Below are 22,830 nucleotides of genomic sequence, written 5' to 3'. Positions count from 1 at the left end.
ACTGAATTACTAATTTCTGCCCTCATAGGTTCCCAACTATTTGGTAGAGATGCTAACAAAATTCGGGCACTAACTTCATCCCCAAAATCAATCTCAACAAATAGCAATTGATTCACAATTGTATTGAATTCATTCAAATGAGTAGTGACAGAAGTACCATCAACCATTCTTAAGTAAAATAGTCTTTTTATTAAGTGTACCTTGTTGTTAGCAGATCGTTTCTCATACATATCAGAAAGAGCTTTCATCAGACCCATGGTGGTCTTCTCCTTTGCTACATTGTGAGCAACCGTCTTGGCTAGCGTCAATCGGACAACTCCCAAAACCTGTCTTTCAAGGAGTTTCCATTCAGCTTCATCCACCTTCTCTAATTTCTCACTCAAAGGAACATGAAGCTTCTTTCCATAGAGATAATCTACAATCTGCATTCTCTAGAAGGCATAATCTGCTCCATCAAATCTTCCAATCCCGTGTCCTATATTGTTCTCACTTGCCATTATTTCTAATGCTCAGATCTAGCCTAGCTGCTCTGATACCAGTTGTTAGGATTTGTATCTCCCAAATCCAACCAGCTTGAACCAATCTATAAAAATGCAAGAAAGAATAACACAAGAAGACACGGATTTATAGTGGTTCACTCAAATTGAGCTACATCCACTTCAGCCACAACTAGATTTCACTATGAAGAAGAAGAAGAAATACAGAGTTTTTGCCTGGGTAAACATTCAGTTAATAAACCTAAATAACTTTGGTCAGGCCCAAGCCCAAAATCAAAAAGAAAATCCAATAAACTCTAATTAACAATGGAGAGTTTATTATAAGTGTAGGCTCCATAACTCAACACTAACTACGTATCTGTTAGACTGCACGTCTAACTACGTATCTGTCAAACTGCACGTTTAACTACGTATCTGTTAGACTGTACGTCTAACTACGTATCTGTTAGACTGCACGTCTAACTACATCTATTAGACTGCACGTCTAATTATGTATCTGTTAGACTGCACGTCTAACTACGTCTGTTAGACTGCACGTCTAACTACGTTTGTTAGACTACACGTCTAACTACGTATCTATTAGACTGCACGTCTAACTACATCTGTTAGATTGCACGTCTAACTACGTCTAATGCTTGTTTCAGTTCATGTCTAATTTAGCCTATTTTGATGCACCTGCACAAAAACAATTAGACGACTTAGCTTCATTCTTAATCAAAGTTTTACTAATACATCATTAAAATAACGTTAGTCAAACTAATTTGACCCAACATGTATTCAATTTTACATAACATTTTATATGTTATGTTTTTATTTTTGTGCTTAAATATTTTTTTTGTTAAATTGATCATTTTTAAAAATAATGTTAATATAGTCGTAGAAGGTTTTACAAATTTAATGTACAATTAAAATTAAAAAATTATATAAAATTTTGCAATTAGTGTTTTTTTTAAAATAATGTTAATAAAGTTATATGAGTTATTGTTAATATTATTGTAAGGTTATGAATAAGGTAATTGCAGCAATAGTTGCATAATTATGCATTGAATATATTGAAGAGATATTATAGATATGTTTTAATTATTAATTATATTAGGTATTGCGAAGAGTGTTGAATTACACAATGTTATAAGATATTTTAGTCATGTTGAATATATTTTTATTATTAATAGATTTATCGTATTGCAATTGCAAAATAATTGAGTTCGACATAGCATTACATGAAAAAAACAAATTACTCCATAAGTTATGGAATTTGGTAAGTTCTTTAAGAAAAATAATTAACTTCTAGACGGACCTTACTAGTTTTTCTGGAAAGAATCTCAAAATCATCATATAATAGTATTATAAATTATACGAATTGGACGACCACGATTATTGAAAGTTCGATGACTTCTTTCCATCTAAATAGTCATCAAAAAATATTGGGATAGTAACTCAAATATGTAGATCAGTCATATCAGTCGCATCAATCAAAAACTTTCCATCAACTACCAAAAAATCTGAACATCACCCAATGAATCTCAATAATACTCCATAAAAGGCTTCATATACTAGTCACCCCGATAATGCAAAAAAATAAATGAGTTGTCGATTCAACCTTCTCGTGAGATATACGACTGACCATAATACATAATTTTTCTATGCACATATCATCCGTAAAAATTACACCATGAATAATGTTTCATCCAAAGAACGCAATCTTGGATGAAATCTTTGACTCTCAAAGTTTCTCCCAACAAAAGTTATACGAAATCATCTTAACGAACTACTTGTAGAAATGCCCTACATTGAAATTATTTATGTTTTGATAACGCATAATGTCTTGTTTAAACGATGACACTTGTTTACGTCCTACCAAAATTAAAAATATATTATGGGAAGAACACTCTCTAATGTTTTAATCTCATTCTATATATAATTCGACTAGCGAAACCACTATACCGATGATCAAACATTAATTAACTGTGACAATTCTATATATAACAATAAAATCATTTTTACATATTTGAAAAAAATGAATAAATACCTGATAAATGTCATTTTAATAAGAATTAGTCGATCTATCTCAAGATTTTGCATATTTATATTAATCATGGTTATTTGAAAAAAATTAAAAATGATTTTTTTGTATTATATTTGGGTTTGGTGCAAATGATGATTGAACCAGTGTTGTAATAGATGTTGCAAATTTGCAGATTATTTACGATATTATATGAATAATTACAATTTTAGTTGCGAATGTCGTAAATATTGTTAAAACAAATTTTAAACACCACTTATAATCTAAATAATATCGCTAACGTTAGTATTGCAAGTCATACCTTTTTTTATTTAATAAGATTAAATTGAAGTGGGACTAACATTACTATGTGAGGATATTTTTACGCTTCACATATAACTCACAATACAAGATTAAAAAAACTCAATCAGCCAATGGTTATTTGAACTTTTCCTCTGAATCTATATATTAATTAAGATGTATGCCCTAATTTGGATAATAACACAAAAGAAAACACAAATAATTTCAACAACAACAAAATATGAGTACAAGTCAAATTATTCTGATTCAAATAAAAATAGATATAAGTCAAACTTAACACACTTTAAATGCAGGAAATAGAAATCTCCAGCAACAAATTATTTTTGCATGTTCATAATGCATAATATTATTAAGTTTGCAAGAAAGTTTTTTTTTAATAAAAGGTTCATAACTATATGGTGAGATAGATCATAATGCATATAGTTGTCTTCCTCTTGACCTCCAACTTCATTTCCATCAATGTCCTCCTCCTTGTGCTGTCACATATGAAAAAAAACAAATATTAAATAAACTCAATGATGAAAGCTAATTATTATTAATTATAAATCAAGGTTATGGAATAAGCTGTCACAAATATAATAAAAATAACATATAACATCAAATGATTTTATATCTTATAACTCGTTAAAAACAATTAAAATTGAACCTGGCCGAAGTGGAAAGGTTCGAAGTTATAGCCACAAGATGTTGCACCATAATTGAAAACTTTGGCATAAGCTTGATTTGTATCTGCAGCTTCAGGGAGGAATGCAAAGAAATCATCAGCCATAGGATTTTGATGTGAGGAACTACCATGAGGCTCCATGCCTTGAACAACATTGTTGTAGGAAGATTCAACAGCACTATGATGGGTATTCATATCAATGAACATGGATGAGTTTTCATCTAAACCGGCATAGGGATTGTCACGGCCAATTAACATGTTCTGATGTCCTCCATAGATTCCATGATCAACAATATTGTTGGTTTCCATAAGTCTAGGGTTAAGGTCAGTTAACATCATGTTTCCTTCAAGGTAGTTTGTCTCCATTTGATTCATGGGATTGGTGAACTCATGGATTCTATAGTTTCCTTGCTCATTCACCAATAGATTATTACCCAAGGGTGCGTAGATTTGATCTTGAGGTACATAATCTTGAGTATCTGACCTAGATACTTGAGATGACATGTCATTGGGAAGGTTGTTTGATACTTTGGCCAAACGAGGCATAGATCCAAATTTCCGGGTGCAAATTCTATTTGGTTCGGGATCAGTAGTCACAACATTTACTTGAACAGTGCTTGTATGTGATTTTCGTGACTCAGGTGCACGCCAGTTATCATTACGACATTTCTGTTCAAATTTAATAAAAAAAAAAGTTATATAAGAAGATGTTCATTTGATAAGCCTACCAATAACCAACACCACAAAAACAAACAAACTCAAATGTCACCTCACATAAACAGATAAGAGAACAATCAAAAACTCATATATTGACCAAGCTGACCAGAACTCAAATGGATCACAATACCCTTTGTTAGAACTTGTCAACCATATTTTAAAGGATGGAACCATTTATTTTTTTCGAAAAGTGAGAAAACTTTCATTCCTTCACAATGGACATGGAGAACACACTTTTCATGGGGAAATACAACTAAATACAACCCAAGTTGAGTAAAAAATTGCATCATGTTAAAACATCAAGAATGCAACAAAGAAATAACATATATATACAAGGATGAAACCATTTTCTAGATCAATGTTTTCGTGAAGTCTACAAAAGAAAAATATTTAAACAAATAACCAAACAAAATCATTTCAGTACAAATTGTGACATGAGTTGTTATAAATCACGAATCTTAGGAAATTCAAACACACAAAACGAAGGACAAAACAAACATCAAACTACAAAGACTAACAAAAACATGAGAACAATAGTCCATAAATCTCTCATATTATTTGCTAGTAGTATAAATAATATGACTTGTGAAGACTACTACGAGTTGAATATGTCTAACCTGGAGATGACTCGCAACTTGCATGCGAGTTAGGCCAGCCACATTCATTAGCTGCAGGATCTCCTTAGGGTAACACCCTACAACATTCAATACCCATATGAACATAATATTTTGAAAAACATAGATTTATTTTTTTTTTAAATGTAAAACGGAATATCTTACTTCCTTCTCCGAGTTGATTGACCGCAGTAATGAACTTGGCGTGAAGTTCATCGGTCCATGCAGTACAAGCTTTCTTCTTAGATGCCCTCGTCTTTTCTTTCTTTTTAATATCCCAAGTCCCGTCAATTGATATCCCTTTGTCATTCTTACTCTTCTTTTTCGATCCAATCTTCATCTTCTTACCTCCAGGCTCAGCCAATCCATTCTCATCAAAAGCTATATTTTCTTCATAATCAGCATACCTTACATTATCATTAGATTTTTGTGATTTATCCCTCATTGCATATTGCCACAATGTTTTAACCGCGGCCCAAGTGGTTGGTTTCTCAAGGAGGAAACACACACCACTTTCTATTGCTGTTCTTGCTATTACAGGATCTTCCTCAACTAGCATGACTACATTTAAATAAGTTAGATATAAATATGATTAGAGAATATTAATTAACCAATTGAATTACATAAATAATAACACATAATAATGTAGTTGATGTTACTCACAGACTGTTGGTATGTCCATGTTAAATGCCTCTTGGAGTAGAATGAAAACATCGGTGTCGACTAAATGGAAGTCTGTCAGCAAAAGATCGAAGTGTTGCTTTCTTTTTGTTAGCATCGATAAGGCATGTTGACCGGATTCTACTGCTGTGACTGCATAAGAGAAGACATTGATCAAGAAAATAATGGGGGTTAGAATGATCAAATAATTAAGTGGAGATAATCAAGGGTTGTAATACACTAATTCTTATAAAAAAAACTTCAATAGATGACAACCATGTCTAATTAGATGACCAAGAACAAAAACAAAATGAAGAAAAGGGAAAATGAAAACAAGATAAAAAGTTATAAAACATTTTCAATACAAATTATAACCTTGGTAGTAATAATTAAATTATAAATGAAATCTAAAGAAACTTAAAAAACATCAAATTATGAAATCAAACTATAAATTATCAACATGCAAAGTACTCTAGACTAAGAACCTTGAATACCCTTTTGTTAAGATGTAATGTTTATAATTACATTCCTCCAACTATCATAATTTAAATCCATTTATCTCGAGATTAATCTTTCATCTACTACAATTCAAGACATAAATAACACACCTTTTGTGGGAAAAATAAATTAATTATAAACTAATTTGTGACAAGTTGAATCAAATGGAACATCAAGGCATCCAAGAAGTACAAAACAAAACATATCAAAGCCGTCAAAGCACTAAATTATTAGTTTCTTTCCTCATTTACTAGAAGGATCAAATGGAAATATAACTATATTTAATGTTGAAAATGATAGATATAATTCAATTAATTTTAAGGAGCATTTGAGCCATGAAATTAACCTAGGCAATGCTTTTTTTTCCAACAAGAAATACATAAATCTGAAGAAAGTGGATTGCATTCTATGTACAATTACATTAAAAAACAATTCACAACAAAAGGTGAAAAAAAATCATTTTTATCACAAGTACTAAAATCTTGATTTGTTAATTTTATTAGAAAGTATCTATCATGATTTGTAAAATGGTTTGATTTTTTTCCTTTGACAAACCACGTGACAATCAAATCTAAAGTTTTTTCACGCTTCAAAAGAATATCCGATCTGAAAAAATAATTTTCTCAGAATAGAAAACAAAACAAATCGGATACAAAACGAGATTGGAAAGAGATCTAAGAAAACTTGCAATGTATGAAGCCAAGATCTTTTTTTCACATATTTATCAAATTTAACCTAAAAGATCCCTACTCGTCAGTCTATATGCACAAGAAAAAATAAAATTAAAATAAAAAATAAAAGATTCACTAAACAAATTTGATGTAAAAAACAGTTAATTGGAATTCAAAACTAATATAATCCTTTGAATAAAAAGGAGCAATAAATGCACAAAGAAAACGATAAATGAGATTTATGTAATGTATATCCACGTAAAATCACTTACAATAAACTCGAGAATGTGAATACATAAAAACGATTATTCAAAAGTCTCGATTTTTCTTCTTCAAGCAGAGAATTCATTTAAAAAGGATAAATAAAAAAAGATGGCCAAGTTTTGTGATTCTACCTTGGTAATGACAAGACTCGAGCAAAGTAGACGTCGCACGAAGAGCTTCGCTGTTGTTATCTACCACAAGAATATGGCAATCTTGAGTAAAAATCTTATATGGATTTGAGAATTGAGACGATCCTTCACGATGAATACCCATTAAACTATTTCCAGCTCCCCACATTTTCTTAGGATTTCTATCGATAAATTCTTCTCACTAGAAAATAAATCACTTAGAGAAACATTTTATCAAAAGAAAATAAGTAGTTGAATACTAATAACTTAATTTCTTAAATACAAAATGAATGAAAAAGATAAAAGAGGTAAAGTAAGAGAAACTAGGGTCTTGTTTGGATAGGATTATATTTTTGCCAACTCAAATTTATTATTTTAATTACAAGTGAAAACTTTTAATTCCTTAATGTAAAAAAATTTATAAGACTAATCAAATTATACAAACCAAGTTGTGACATTAGTTTGATATATCATTCTTCCCCATTAAAAAAAAAAATATTTTACACAACAGTTGTTAATAATGTATCTTGAAAACATATTTAAATGAAGTCTAAAATCAACTACAACAGATGAGAGTTAAGTGGTTGTTCATGCAGATATGTAAAAACTACTTGGAGACCGAAAATATGTTTAAATGGAAAAAATAAAGAAAAAGGAAAAAAAATAAAAAAAAAATAGAATGCTATTTTACCAAATTTGTGACCAAGTAATTTTATTATAGTCTCACTTTATTTATAGTTTTTTACATTGAAATTAATTTTATTACAAAAGTCAGTTTAAGTAACGCATTTGTTATTAGTTTTCATATTTATCCTTAATATATTCAATAAAACTATGACCTTAAAATAAAAATGATTTGATTCAAGTCATCACATAATTTGAGTATGCATTAAAAAAAATATGAGCATGGGTAAGTATTATTTTAGTAATTTTGTTTGAAATGGTTATTCCCATTATAAACCACCAAAAACTACTTGAAATAATCTTTACTATAAGTACATTTTGGAGATGTAAATTTTGTAATGTCCAATTCTAACTAATACAAATTAATTTTATTTTTTATTTTTCAAGAAACATAAACAAAAGTAACAAACCCCATTAGTAATATTTTGACCAAATTAGTACCATTGATAGTAACTTTATCTAAAGCATATTTTAATACAAATTAATTTTACTTTTTAAATGTAGTATAGCAGTAACTATACTAGAACTCATATTTAGATATTTAATTAATTATCTTATAAAAGAGTCAAAATTCAAATATCAATATTAATAAAAAGACCTTTTCCAAAAAAAAAATATATTATTAAAAAAAATTACTAATAAATGTTACTTTTGACAAGTTTGAAAACACTTTATTGTCAAACAAATTCAAATAAAAATTAGGATATAAATAATTATCATTTATAATAAGTATATCATATATTCAATTTAAGTATGTGGAATAAATATTTGGTTTTAAAATATATATTAAAAAATACTATATTAAATTTAGTATTTTTCTTGAATATTATTTCTTTTTTCTCACAATTTGCTATATATTGGAATGGTAGGGAATTAAACACTTCAATAATAGATGTAATTTAAGTGATTATTTCATCAATATTCATCTTCTAACATTTTCTTTATTTATTACTTGACTGTGACTATATAATATTATTCCATAATAATATATACTTTTGTACAAAATTAGCATATATATATATATATATATATATATATATATATATATATATATATATATATATTACTTTAAAGGTGTGAAACCTTTTTATTATTCCACAAAAATATATTAATATCTAAACCAATAAATAAAATTTAATATAAATTATAACATAAAATGTCAAATATATTTTAAGGATTAATACTCATTATAAGAAATTATTTTATCTTTTCAAATTTCCTCTTTGTATATGTTCAAGTAATATAATTGTTAGTTGAAATTATTAATATAGAATGAGATGTAAATTTAATAAAAATTAACAATTAAATTAACCACCTAAATATTTTATTTATTTTTTAATTTATTTACATATTTTATCATACACATAAAATTACTTTCATTTTCTACTTTACTAAATTTGAAAAAGAAGTTTATAATAATTTTAACAAAATATTACTTTTTAAAAAGTCTGTTTAATTTATTCACTTTTATAATTTTAAAATAAAATATAATTTTAAAAATTTAATATTTACTAAGTGTCAATAAATTGATAATTACAATTTATAAAAAAGATTTTTTATATAATTAACTTTGTTGAAAGGTAAAAAATACTTTTCAATACAACAATGTGATAAGTTTCACTGGATGTGTGATAATCTTTTTTAAATGAACAAAATGTGAAATACTAAAAATATCATATATATATATATATATATATATATATATATATATATATATATATATATATATATATATATATATATATATATATATATATATATTATAATAATAAGTTAATAAATAAAATACAATAAAATGAGTGAACAATAACTAAAAAATAACTCAATTAACATTTTATATTCTAATGCAAATAAATGAACTAGAAAATAATTAAATAGGAAAACAAATGTAAGAAAATTTACAAAATAAATAATGAAGAATAAACCAGATCATATAGGAACACAAAAAATAAACTAAGACTAATAAAAAGCCAATTGGAAGACTAATTACCTTTAATGAAATAAATGTTGTGAAAGATTATTTTTTTTTAATGTTGGGATCATCATTTATTTAATTCTTTTTTAAATATTTTTTTTTAAGTCTTTCAGATGTGAAGACTCAACTTACAATTTTGAAATAATGTGTTAGCACTAAGTTACGAATCTTTAATAAATTATTTATATAATTTTTTTAGAGTCGTGTAAATTCAACGATACAAACATTATAGGAGAGAAAATAAAATAAAAATAAAAAAGCCACAAAAACATGAAAATAAGAACAAAAATTACAAACATGTTGCATAACAAATTATCGATGTTGTAAATCCTAGAGGCGATTAGCTCCCAGACCAAATTAGCGAATCTCAAAAAGCATCAAAAATAATAAAATAACACTATGAATAATATATATAACGATTACGACCAATGAAGATTCAACGATTTTTCTTTACCCATATATATATATATAATATTAGCCGTCAAAATCTAATCTTTCTAGCAATTATCTACGAAATCGGGATCACTGATGAATCCATTCATATTCTATAAAATATTTCAGATACTAGTCATCATCTAATCTAATGTGTAAAAGTGGGTTAGTCGTCAATTCTACTTTCATATGAAACATATAATTTGTTACAATACAACATTTTTTATACACATGTTATCGATAAAAAATTCAACATAAATAACACTTCATTCAAAGAACTAGATATCAGATAAAAAAAAAAAAATTGACTCCTAAAATTCTTTCCAACAAAAATCACACGTACCGAGCTAAGTGAGCGAATTGTAACTATTCAAACGTAGACACTTGTTTATTTCTTTCGAGGACCAAAAATCTATTACGGAGAGTTCTCTCCCAAATATTTTATATTTAATTTGACTAGAGAAACCAATAAACTGAGGATCAAACATGATAACTATGACATTCTTTTTTATTGAATAATATCTCAATTTTTATTAAAAGAAAAGTAAAAGAAAAATATATATTTTAACTAGGTTAATTTATTTGATTAAAATGGTTTAACAAAAAAGAATACAACAAAGAGAAAAAAAATTACAATAAAAAAAATCAAATAATCCTTATAAATATTTATTTGGTCTAAAAGAAATCCATTTCACTCCTAAATTATATTCACACATCTAATCAAATTACATAAGCTCATTATTTTGAATTCCCCATTAAGTATACACCATCCATAAAATTATATTCGTGACAATATTTCTCGTTGTTGCGTTAGTCTTTTCAAATGTTTTATTCGATTTAATTTTTTTTTTGAGTTAATCTTTTTCTAAGTTTATCTATAAAATCTCATTTTCTTTCTTCTAGAATCATTGCTATCATTTCAGAAAATTGTGTTCCCTCATATAACTTAACATTAGAAAAGAATAATACATACTCCTAATTTACATATGTTTTTATCTTTTTTTCATTTGTTTATTATGAACTTGTAAAATACACTAATATTGAATCCTCAATAACTCAATACTGTTTACCAACAATGAACATCAATAATAATTAATTATTTTTATTTTGATAAATAAAAATTGAACTCAAATCAATTATATAAATATTACATGGTTCTAATAATGAACCTGTTTGATCAAGTTTCTATTCAATATACTAAAAATTCAAAAATAAAAATTTATTTGATAAAAAAATCATTAATTAATTTGTATAGCCTGATCTATAAATTTGACCCAAACAATATATTTTTTTATCCATTTTTTTTTATTTTTTTATATATAAATCTCAAAAATAATTATAATTTTCACACTATATTACTTTATAAGAAGGTTCAATCCAAATATTATAATGTTTATTTAAAAATTAGTATTTTGTTACCATTAGAATTACAATTACTTTTAGAAAACTGTTAAAGTAAAAAGTAAAAATAATTTTATTTTTATTTAATAGGAAAGATATTATTATATTGGATGAAACTATTTTAGGTAAATAATTAATGAAAAAAATAATTTTTTAGATTAAACTATTACATTTTTTTGTTGATTAACTTTTTTTTTTATCAAATATATATTTTTAGTTTTGATTTTTTTTAAATGATTTTTTTATTGTAGTAAATTAGTTCAATTATATTTTGTTGTTGAGTTATTTATTTACTTAATAGGCTATGAATGAAGTGCACTTTTTTTCATATAAATTTTTTAAAATGGAATAATTTGTGAATACAACCTAGAGAAAAAGAAAAGAAAAATCAAATTCATTTTTAATTTAGCTCTTTAAAAAAATCTTGATATTATAAATTGATTCTCACGGTTGAAACTTAAAACACTTTGAGATTCAATGTATGAGGAATGTCACAATTTTTGCTATATATTATTTTTTGTAGCTTTATGTGTTTCGTGTTGCTTTGAGCACACATTTACTTTTAGGAGTTTTTAGATGCGTTAAACTCAAGACTAATTTAAGTGTAATTATATTTGAATTTATTTGTAGGGAGTTTTCACCACAACTTTGTAATTTTTGTAAATCTATGATTGAATGAAATGATTTTATAATTTCAAAATAATTATTTGAAAATTTCTATTTGTGTTTTCCTTTTATAAAAAATTATAAAATTAGATTGCGTGAACAAATTTAAGTTATTTATTTCTCAAATCAATTAATTAGCATGAATATTTTTTTATTAAAGAAACAATTATAATTATTGTGTCACACTAATGTTAAAAGGAGACTCATAATACAAATTGATTGGGTGAGTCACATGCAAATAAAGACTCGTTCGGAGATTTATAAATTTTATATTTTCTTCATTTTCATTATCATTGTCATTAGTCTTGTGATCGTCTATCTAAAATGTTCAAAAATAAACCATCTTAGTTTTAATGTAACTCTAAAGAGTTTTTACTTTACAAAAATTGTAATATCGACAAATTAAAAATAAAATACAACATATACAAAATTGAAATATACGATACTCGCATCTCTATCATCGTTATCATCGTCATATTTAACCATAAATATACTTTGTTTCCCAATGGACCTCACTTCGAGCATTTTACACAAAAACCATCTCATATCATTATCGTAACATCATACTCTCACTTCGAAAAACCACCACAATCTAAATAATCTCTCATATCACAACCTTACAATTTCATACTTTGGTCATATACACATCTTAATTCATATATTCTTACATTTTTAACCACTAATATCAGCACCACGAAAACTGTCTCATTTTACCATGTCCTAAGCTTTTTAGATCTCAAGATTGACATTGCATCTTGTCTATGTCTTTGTGTAGTTCTCACTAACTCATTTTAAATGGGAAACATATCAAATGCTTCTTCCATTAAGAAAGACAAATTTCTTCTTATTAGGAATCAAATCACTTATACTATTTATTTTGTTAGTCGTGATAGATCGATCTAGAGAACTTACTTGAAGTTTTAAGCCGTCAATTTTGCTTTTATCTAAAAGACTATTGTTAAGTTACTTTACACATTATTATCGGCAATTTAATCCCTTACTGCAACCTCTTTTACCCCATTTTGACAAACCAATCACCAATCACCTCTCTCATATTGTGACCTCACGTGTTAAGTCACGATAGATCGATATGAAAAACTTACTTGAAAATTTAAGTCATCCATTTTGCTTTTATCTAAAGAAATAATTTTATGCTACTTTACACATTATTACCGACATTTTAATCCCTTACTACAACCTTTTTTACTCCAATTCAACAAACTAACCACCAATCTCAATTCTTCTCTTGTAGATACTTAAGACTATCTATAACAGTTCTATGAGGATGTCATTACAGATACTTAAGACTATCTATAACGGCATCCTCATAGAACCGTTACAAATAACAATTTTGGAAAATAAAACGAAAGACGTGGTATTTGTAACGGTTATACAAAGAATCGTTACTGATATATGGTTCTTTGAATAACCGTTACTGATAACTTTTTTTCAAAAAATAGAGAAAAAAACATGGTATATGTAACGACTCTTTTCAAATAGTCGTTACTGACACTATAACAATAACGGTGATATAGCGTCGTTACTGATATATTAATATCTATAACAACTCTATAGAGTCGTTATATATTTTAATATATCTGTAACGGTTGTATACTGACTTTCGTTACAAAAAGTTTTTTTCTACTAGGGTTATTAATACTTAACCACTCAACTTTTAATTTATATTTATAAGTTTGTGTATACATATATAATTTATATAACTTTAACTTTTTATATTATTAACTATTCAAATATATATTTGATTTTTAAAATATTTATTATTTTAATATATTTTAATTAAAATATTAATTTTAAAATTTATTAATTCTTGAGGTTAATTATATATATATATATATATATATATATATATATATATATATATATATATATATATATATATATATATATATATATATATATATATATATATTATACTATTAATGTTGATTTTTTAATACTTTGTTTTAAATAAATTTTGAAATATTTATTTCATATATTTATATTTATGGTTAGGGTTTTTATATATTTAATTTATTAGATAGAGATAAATGAGAGAAGTAATAAAAAAAATTTGTAGGTTTTCTGATTCAAATCGACCCACGGTTTAACACATGCCAACCATACTCATTTTCACTTACGCTGAGTTTCAAAATAACTGGAATATCTGTAGGAACTGGAATTTACCGTTTTTTGAACACCTTAGAATTGAAAGAATTGTAATCAAATAATTTATTTACATTTTTAGCTTTTTTGCTTTTATTCAGAATGTTACGACTTCAAAATCATTCTAGGCCTGTCTAGAATGATCTCTTAAACTCGTGGGTTTTTTTCCCCGCGACCCAGCCATTCCAACCGTTTAGATTTAAGCATTATTATTATTATTATTATATATATATATTTATATAATATGTATATATGGTATTTGTTTTTTAAAATATCTAATAAATACTTCTTATTTAAAAATACTATTCATATTAATTTTTTAATATTTTATTTTAAATCAATATGACTTTAACTTTTTATATTATTAATAATTCAAATATATATATATATATATATATGGTATTTTTTTTAAATATCTGATAAAAACTTATTATTTTAATATATTTTAATTAAAATTTATTAATTCTTGAAGTTGATTATATATATAAATGTATGGTTAAAAATAAAATAACAATTTTATCATCACCTACTTACTGACTCATTTTTGTCAATCAAGCAACATATCTCATATTAGTCAACTATCTCTTATTTACCGAATTTTATCAACTCACTTCGGTCAACCAACAATTTGATTTTCACCCACTTACAAACTCACTTTCGTAATCCAACATATTATATATAACCCAACCATATCATCTTTATTCGAACCCTCGATCTTTATTATGTAGGAGGAACACTTAATCATTACACCACTAAAGATTGTTGATTTCTTTTTATAAATTTATATATAAATATATAATTGAAATAACTTATATATATATATAATGTTATATATATAATAAATTATATAAACAAATTTAAATATTATTAGTTTAATTATTTAAAATATTGAAGTTATATTATTAAAAATGTCATACATCATTAATTTTGAAATTAATTTTAAAAGATAATGTAGTATTAGCCTAGTTAAATGTTAAACACATATTGTGATGTTACAAGTTCAAAACTTGTGTATATCTCATTTTTTATTTAATTTTTTAAGTTTATTGGTGGACGGGTCAACCCATGACCCGACCCAAGTATCCATATATTCTCACATACATATTCAATCTAGGGTTGCAAATAAATAAAGTTGCCCCGTAAGTTGCTCGTAAGACGCTCGGTCAAAGATCGACTTGAGTTTGACTTTGACCGAGTTCGAGTCGATCTTAAGCCGACTCATTTAATATTCGAGTTGAGCTCGAGCTCATATAATACTGGCTTGTCGAGCTTTTTCGAGCCTAATAATATATAATATATTTATTTATTTTAATATTAAACATAAAATTTAAAACAAATATTTTTTCTTCACTCTCTTTTTAAAGTCCATATGGCAGGCCCACAATTCACGTTATTATATCTTATAACCGAAAAGTTCAAAAAAAACCTAATTCTCTAATACATCATCATATCCTACATGACTTTTCATATTCACTATTTTTCTTACTTATTTCATTTTTCTTCATATTATCTCTCATTTACTCAAATTCTCTCACTCATTCACAATATTTTTTCATTTCTCCATATTATCTCTCATTTATTCAAATGACGTGCACAAAACAGACATTGCTAGGAAATTGACTAGAGACAAGGAGTTGAGGAAGTAACTAGAGATCAAGGCGGCTATAAAATCTTCTCCAACTACCGGAGGTGTGAAGAAGTCTCACAAGTTTTTCCAAGAACAATTGTTTTGAGAGAGATCCGTAAGTACCAAAAGAGTATGAAGCTTTTGATCCGTAAAATTCTATTCTAAAGATTTGTTCGTGAAATTGTACAAGATTTCAATACAAATCTGAGATTTTAGAGCTCCGCCATAGTTTCTCTCCAGGAAGCAATTGAGGCTTATTTAGTTAGTCTATTTGAAGATAGTAATCTCTACTCCATCCACGCCAAACGGGTGACTATTATACCTAGACATATTCAACTTGCGAGACGTATTCGTAGTGAGAGGAATTAGAGACTTTATAGGTGTTTAATGCTTATGTTAATAGTCATATTTTTATCGATTATCAACTAGTTTATCTCAATAGACTCCACTTAAAATGTCTATTGTGGCTTTGTTAGATCGATATATTATGTTATTTGTTATTGATGATTAAATATTGATTTGCTTTAATTGATTTTTCATTTTAAAATATTATGTTTTTAATGTTGAATGAGTATGAAAGTTTGATATTTTCATTTTGAAAATAAATTTTAGTTTGAATTCAAGTTTGAAAATTTAATTTTAGTTCAAGCTTTCGAGTCGAGCCGAACTTGTAGTTAAATATTCAAGTCGAACTCGAGCTCAAATCTATAAACTCGTTCGATCTCGAGTTCGAGTCGAGTTTATAAATAATTAATCGAGTTGAGCTCGAGCTTAAGCTGGTTCGAGCTCGGCTTGACTCATTGGCAGCTCTAATTCAATCAGCTCTCAACTCGGTAATCCCAATACTTTAAAAATTAAGCATTATTATTATTATTTTATATATATATATATTGAAATATTAATTTCATATATTTATATTTATGGTTAAGGTTATTATATATTTCATTTATTAGATATAGATATTTATCTTATGTTCATTTTAATCAATTAAAATATTTTTCATAATTCAACTTAATTTAATAATTTCCCCTTTTAACTTAATTTAAAAAATTTCCCCTTTAACTTAATTTAACCATACTGATATGTTCAAAAATGCGCCGCCCCACCGGTATATTTCTAAGGAGCGAATTCCATAGTTTGTCTTTAATGTCTCTGACCATGACATTTATGCAGTCCCGTCTGATCCTCGTGTTTCTGAATTCTTTTTTATTGATTAACAGTTGGTCCTCATACCATGAATCATTTCAAAAAAGTGTTTTTCTGTCGTCTCCCCTACTAATGTCAAAATGTCCTACAATATTGTTTCTTAGCTTAAGTATTTCCTTTAACGATCATCCCATACCTTCGCTTAATTTGGATGTCCAAACACTTGCTTCGTGTTACATAAATCGAGTGTGGACCCACTTGATCTAGAGTAATTCTTGTTTTCTCTCGATGGCCCATATGTGCTTATACGTGAATGCTTTATTCCATTCAACACAGTTTTGTAGCCCTATGCCACCTTCTTCCTTTGGTTTTCAAAGTGTGGTCCACTTAACCTTCTTCCCACCTCTCCCGCTACTTCCACAAATAAAGTTTCTCATTAGCGCGTCAAGTTCTTTCATTACCTTCTTTGGGAGCATGAGTTGTTGCGACTAATAACATTTGATTCCCATTACCACGCTTTTGACCAACTCAATTCTTCTAGTGTATGTAAGTTTCTTTGCTGCCTAGTCGGAAAATTGAGTTCTTCACTTTCTGGATCAGTGGTCTATAGTGCGAGATTTGGATATGTTTTGTTGTGAGTGGTATGCCTAAGTATCTTACTGGGAAGCTTCCTTCTGCGATTCATATGTTGTTGTAGATGTTTGCTTTCGTTTCCTTTTTTACTCCTCCGTAGAATGACAAGCTCTTATTCTCGTTGATAGTCAAACCTGTAACCTCAGGCTAAAAATATTAGTAAAGCTTTTACAATTTTTATGGAATCAACGTCAGCATGCGCGAGAATGAACAAATCGTCAACAAAGCATAAATGGGTGATCTTCTCCTCCTCGTAGAATGAGTGGAAAATGTATGGTCGATTCTTTCGAAATGTTGTAAAGACGCTCTCAAGGATCACCATGATGACGACGAAAAGGTAAGATGATAGGGGATATCCCTGCCTCATGTTGTTTTCATCCTTGAAGTAGCCTCCGTGGATCCCATTGATGTTAACTACAAAACGAGAGGTAGAAACGAATTACATGATCCATTCTATACAAATCATGGGAAACCCAATACGACCATAAAGTCCCAAATGGCTTCCCATCTAACAGAATCAAAGGCTTTTTTTATATCAATTTTGAAAGGCACTCTCGGAGATATTTTTCTTTTTCCATAACCTTTGAGGAGGTTTTGCATGAGCAGAATGTTATGTGAGATAGTACGACCGGGAATGAATGCATTTGATTTAAACTAACAATTTTACCAATGACATTTTTAAATCGTTGTTAAAGAATTTTTGAAATTATTTTGTAAACGACATTGCAGCATGAAATCGGTCTGAAATCTTGAACCTTTTTGAGAACTAAGGTTTTGGGTATAAGAGTCAGGACTTTAGTGTTCCACTGTTTGAGCATATTCCTGTTCTTAAAGAGTTCCAGAACCCCTTCCATAATATCGTGACCAACAACCGGCCAGTTTTCCTTGAAGAATTGAGCATTAAAACCGTCTAGACTCGGCCTTTTATTATCGTTGATGCTGAATAGAGCCTCTTTTACTTCATCCCTATTGACAACCCTGATTAGATCTTGACTGTCTTCAGTAGAAACCCTTTTATCGATAATCTGATATAAGTTCTTCAGATAACTTGGTTGCGATTTCTTTGTACCCATAAGATCTTTATAGAAATTGATAACGAGATCTTGTACCCCTTTATGTCCCTGTACATATCACCCTCATCATTCTTCAGCCTATAAATATTGTTCCTCAGATTCCTAGTCATACATTTCCGATAAAAGAAGGTAGTATTCTTGTCACCGAGAAAAAGCCAATTCTTCCTTGATTTCTGTTATACAAAATTCTCTTCTAATAAGCTCAGCTTTCTAAAATTTTCAGGGGCATCATTTTATTCCTCGTTAAGTTGCTCATCATTTTCTATACCTAGTAACTTGCTTTGAACTTCTTCTAGCTCAATTTTGGATATTTGGACTCGTTTGGAGATGTTACTAAACTTTTTCTTGTCAAACTTTTTCAGTTATATTTTTAGAAATCTGAACTTTTTTGTGACCTTGAACATGCTTGATCCCTCCACATTTTTTGCCATCAGTTTACCCAGTATATCTTAAAATTATTACTCTCCATCCAGAAATTAAAGAACTTGAAAGGTCTTTTGAACGTCTCCTCCTTCTCCCAAAAGAATTTGATAGGGCTATGATCCGAGATTTCAGGATTCAAAACGTGTAGCTGGCTTCTCGTGAATTGAGAAATTCACTTCTCATTGACAATACTTCAATCAATTCTGCTTTTCCGAATATGTCCATCTCCTCGAGTTGATGACCATGTAAAGAAGTTCCCTGAGTTGGTTGGTTTGATGCATCATATGTCTCTAATGCAATCGTTGAAGTCAATCATATCTTGGGTAATATTAGACTCTGGGCTTCGGTCAATTTCGCTTCTCGTAGTAATAAAATCACCAAGAACAGCCCACAGTTTATTTCCATCAATCCAGTTCCTAAGATAGCTCCATAGCAGTATTCTCTCAGTACTAGAATTGCTACCATGGACGGTAGCAAGTTGGAACTCAATTCTAGTGATTTTTTCCTTGACCCCAACCATTATTGTTTGATGATTGGAGAAAATCAACTTGACTTCGGCAACCATTGGATCCCAGACAACCTAGATTCTTCCAGTTCTCGAGTTCGAATTATGAATGAGTTCTTAGCTTCTATCAACGCACAACATGCAAACCTTGTCAACATTATTTCTTTTGACTTTCGTTTCCAGAATCTCCATGATTGTAACCTTCTAATTCTCAATAATCCTATTAATTTTTTGCATTTGAGAGGATCATTAAGACCTCTTATATTCTATGTTATGATATTCATGAATGGATATAGGGATTTGGTTCCTATATTTCAAGATTGTCTTGCACTACATGATCTGTCGCATCATCAGTGAAGTCGTATGCATCATTGTCCTCATTGTCTTTAATGGCTACAGATTGTGTTCTCTGAAATTCATACTCATCGGTGATTGAATCTGCTGCATCCGGATCAACTTCCCCAGTTCCAGTAGCCCTTTCTTTCTGTTCATGAGTGTCCACATATTCTCTTTTGTTTGACCTTTTTTGACTTTAGACTTCCTCACTGCTAGATTCTTGAGCAGTTCCTATTTTGATTTGACCCACTTCGGAGCTTAAGATTTCTACTTCAATACCTCTCTTGTTTAGGTTCAATTTTGGATTTTTAAATTTTCTGAAACCAAGTATTTCTAGGTCACGTTCAATAGATTCAGCAAGAAATTCGACATTTTTGAGCCCTATATTTTCTTGGTCACAGTCTAGAAAAGTAGCCTCAGGTCCAATACTTCCTTGTTCATTCCTGATTCTAAATATATTCCGATCTATGCTTTTTCTGTCCTTACTTGTATTTACAGCAACGTGAGGGCTAGACCCATGGTCTAGAGGTGCGGCTTTATGAGAACCTTGAAACATTCAATCTTGACCCTTGATTATATCATCTTTAGCACCCTGTTGTAGCTTCTAGTTTTCTCGGTCATGATTTAGCTTACTTGCTTCATAGGGACCCATAAATCCACTATCCTAACCCACGTTTTGAGTGTTCAAGATTCATTGGTCCATATTATGATTCTCTCGGTCTTTACCTGCAATTTGAGAGGTTTTCCGATTATGGTTCTGCTCTCCCCGGTCTCTTCTAGCTTGAGATTCTTGTTTTTTTATCAATGTTGATTTTACTCTTCTCTTGGGCTTCACGATCTTTACAACATTGATTGAACTTTACCGCATGGTTTTGACCGATACTCTTGTGTATCTCTTCACCAAAACTTATATTAATAGTGTTCTCTCGGTTCAAACTGGGTTTTTAGAGCGCTGCACAGTTCGGATCGATAGTTTTGGTACCCTGAGTAAATCCTTTATCAGCTTCAACATTCCCAGTACCTTCCCTAATATGACCCACGAATGAACTATATTCCTGACCCAGACCATGATACATACCCAGACCTTTATTCTGACCCAGACCCTCAATACTTTCATCCAGGTGATGATCTTGACCCATAGCTAGACCTTGATTCGAACCCTCAGTCTAGTGCTGATCTTGACCCATAATCGGTGCTTGATTCTGATTCATCCCATCATTGTTTTTAACCTTGTGTTGATCATGACCCTTAATTCCAATATCCATACCTTGATTATTACCACGGCTTTGGTTCTCAGCATTTTTCTGAACTCTGACCCATTTCATATTTTTTGTGATTTCCCTTTTGACCCTGATCTGGCCTTTAGCTTTGTTCTGCTCTTGATTTCTAGCTTTGTAACCTTCTTCTTATATAACTTTCATCTTGAGGCCGATTTCCTTCATTGACAGTTTTTGTTTGGACTTGGTTATTTTTTGATTATCTACATGAATGTTAACATTGATTGATACTTCTTGTGTTCTTCCAGTTTTAATATTCTGGTTACCTTTGTTGGTATCTTGTTCACTTCTTCTAAATGTTTTAGATTACATTTTAATCTGAATATAAATTGATAAGGAAAAAAAAAATATATATATATATATATAATTTTAAATATAATTTAGTATACATACATCTTCTAATGTTAAAGTATTCATATTTTATATTTGATCAAAAACATGAATTCCACTAATACAAATTTAAGAAAGTTATTAGAAAAATTATAAAGATTTAAATGATGTAGTGATCATGGTATATATGAGTTGAGAAGTTTATTTATATATATTGATTTTAATACAAATTTCATATGAAATGGGATAAAGAGAGTTTTTCTATACTTTGAGAAAAAGTGTCTAACATATTAATATAAATGAAGTGTTATTAATAAAATATATTAAATTTTTTGTCAAATTTTAGTATATTATTTATAAATAAACTAAAAGTATCTATCTAGACTATAGAGTCGAAATAGATAAATTAGTGGATACATACATATAGTTCAGGCTATATTTTGAATGGTTAATGAAAAGTTATACAATTCAAAAGTTATTGGATGAAGGGTTCACAACTATTTATATATTAATGCAAGTATAAATATGCATGTGTAATTCGTATTAACCCATATATCACAAATTACTTATCAAATATATATTCGTACTCAAAATTATAAGTAGTTACATAAAAGTATTCAAATTTTACATGAATAAACTTGTCACTTGGCGGGTTCGAACCTAGGATCTTAGGGGTTAATATTCACATTTTATTGCCGCTAGGCTAGAAGAAGTAATAAGTGTTGGGCTGAATTTAATTGTTAACTATATCAAACTTCACTTACAAAACATGATATTGAATAAAAATTAATACCAAACTTTTTAATCTTTAATTTAAAACTTTGTGAACGACTATATATAACTATTTATTGACAGAAATATAAGTCATGTTAGATAGAAAATTTGTTATTTTCTATTCATAAAATTTTGTGGGTAGATACGTATTTAAGGATAAAACATAAAGGTTTAACCAATTTTTTTAAATATTTATAAATATTATAAATGGATCTTGACAATCCTTTGATGTTGATCACGTCATATTATTGATGTATTTTAACATTAACGCACTCTATTATTATATAATTTGTAATTTAAAGTTTATGTAAATAGCTTGTATTTATCATTATAATTTGAATTCAATTTT

At 28.3% G+C, this 22,830-nt stretch overlaps 1 protein-coding gene across 1 annotated transcript; it reads right to left on the bottom strand.

The window, feature by feature from the left end:
• Window positions 1-3,372: 3,372 nt before the first annotated feature.
• LOC124930051 (two-component response regulator EHD1-like) lies at window positions 3,373-7,205 on the bottom strand. Its single transcript, XM_047470418.1, has 6 exons — window positions 7,040-7,205; window positions 5,479-5,628; window positions 4,981-5,376; window positions 4,819-4,895; window positions 3,467-4,153; window positions 3,373-3,384 (listed from the first exon to the last, which is right to left on the bottom strand). The coding sequence occupies exons 1-6, from the start codon at window positions 7,203-7,205 to the stop codon at window positions 3,373-3,375; spliced, it is 1,488 nt and encodes a 495-aa protein (XP_047326374.1).
• Between the last annotated feature and the right edge of the window lie 15,625 nt (window positions 7,206-22,830).

The sequence above is a fragment of the Impatiens glandulifera genome, chromosome 3 (genome assembly GCF_907164915.1).
Source record: "Impatiens glandulifera chromosome 3, dImpGla2.1, whole genome shotgun sequence".
Lineage (NCBI taxonomy): Eukaryota > Viridiplantae > Streptophyta > Magnoliopsida > Ericales > Balsaminaceae > Impatiens > Impatiens glandulifera.
This window is presented reverse-complemented; position numbering and strand designations above follow the sequence as displayed.

Excerpts from the sequence above, each read along its gene's own strand:
- LOC124930051 (XM_047470418.1), bottom strand. The coding sequence starts at position 7,205 with ATGTGGGGAGCTGGAAATAGTTTAATGGGTATTCATCGTGAAGGATCG. Across the intron at positions 5,629-7,039 it reads CGAGTCTTGTCATTACCAAG|TCACAGCAGTAGAATCCGGT; the intron begins GTAGAATCACAA and ends TCTCTTATGCAG. Across the intron at positions 5,377-5,478 it reads CATGGACATACCAACAGTCT|TCATGCTAGTTGAGGAAGAT; the intron begins GTGAGTAACATC and ends ATTTAAATGTAG.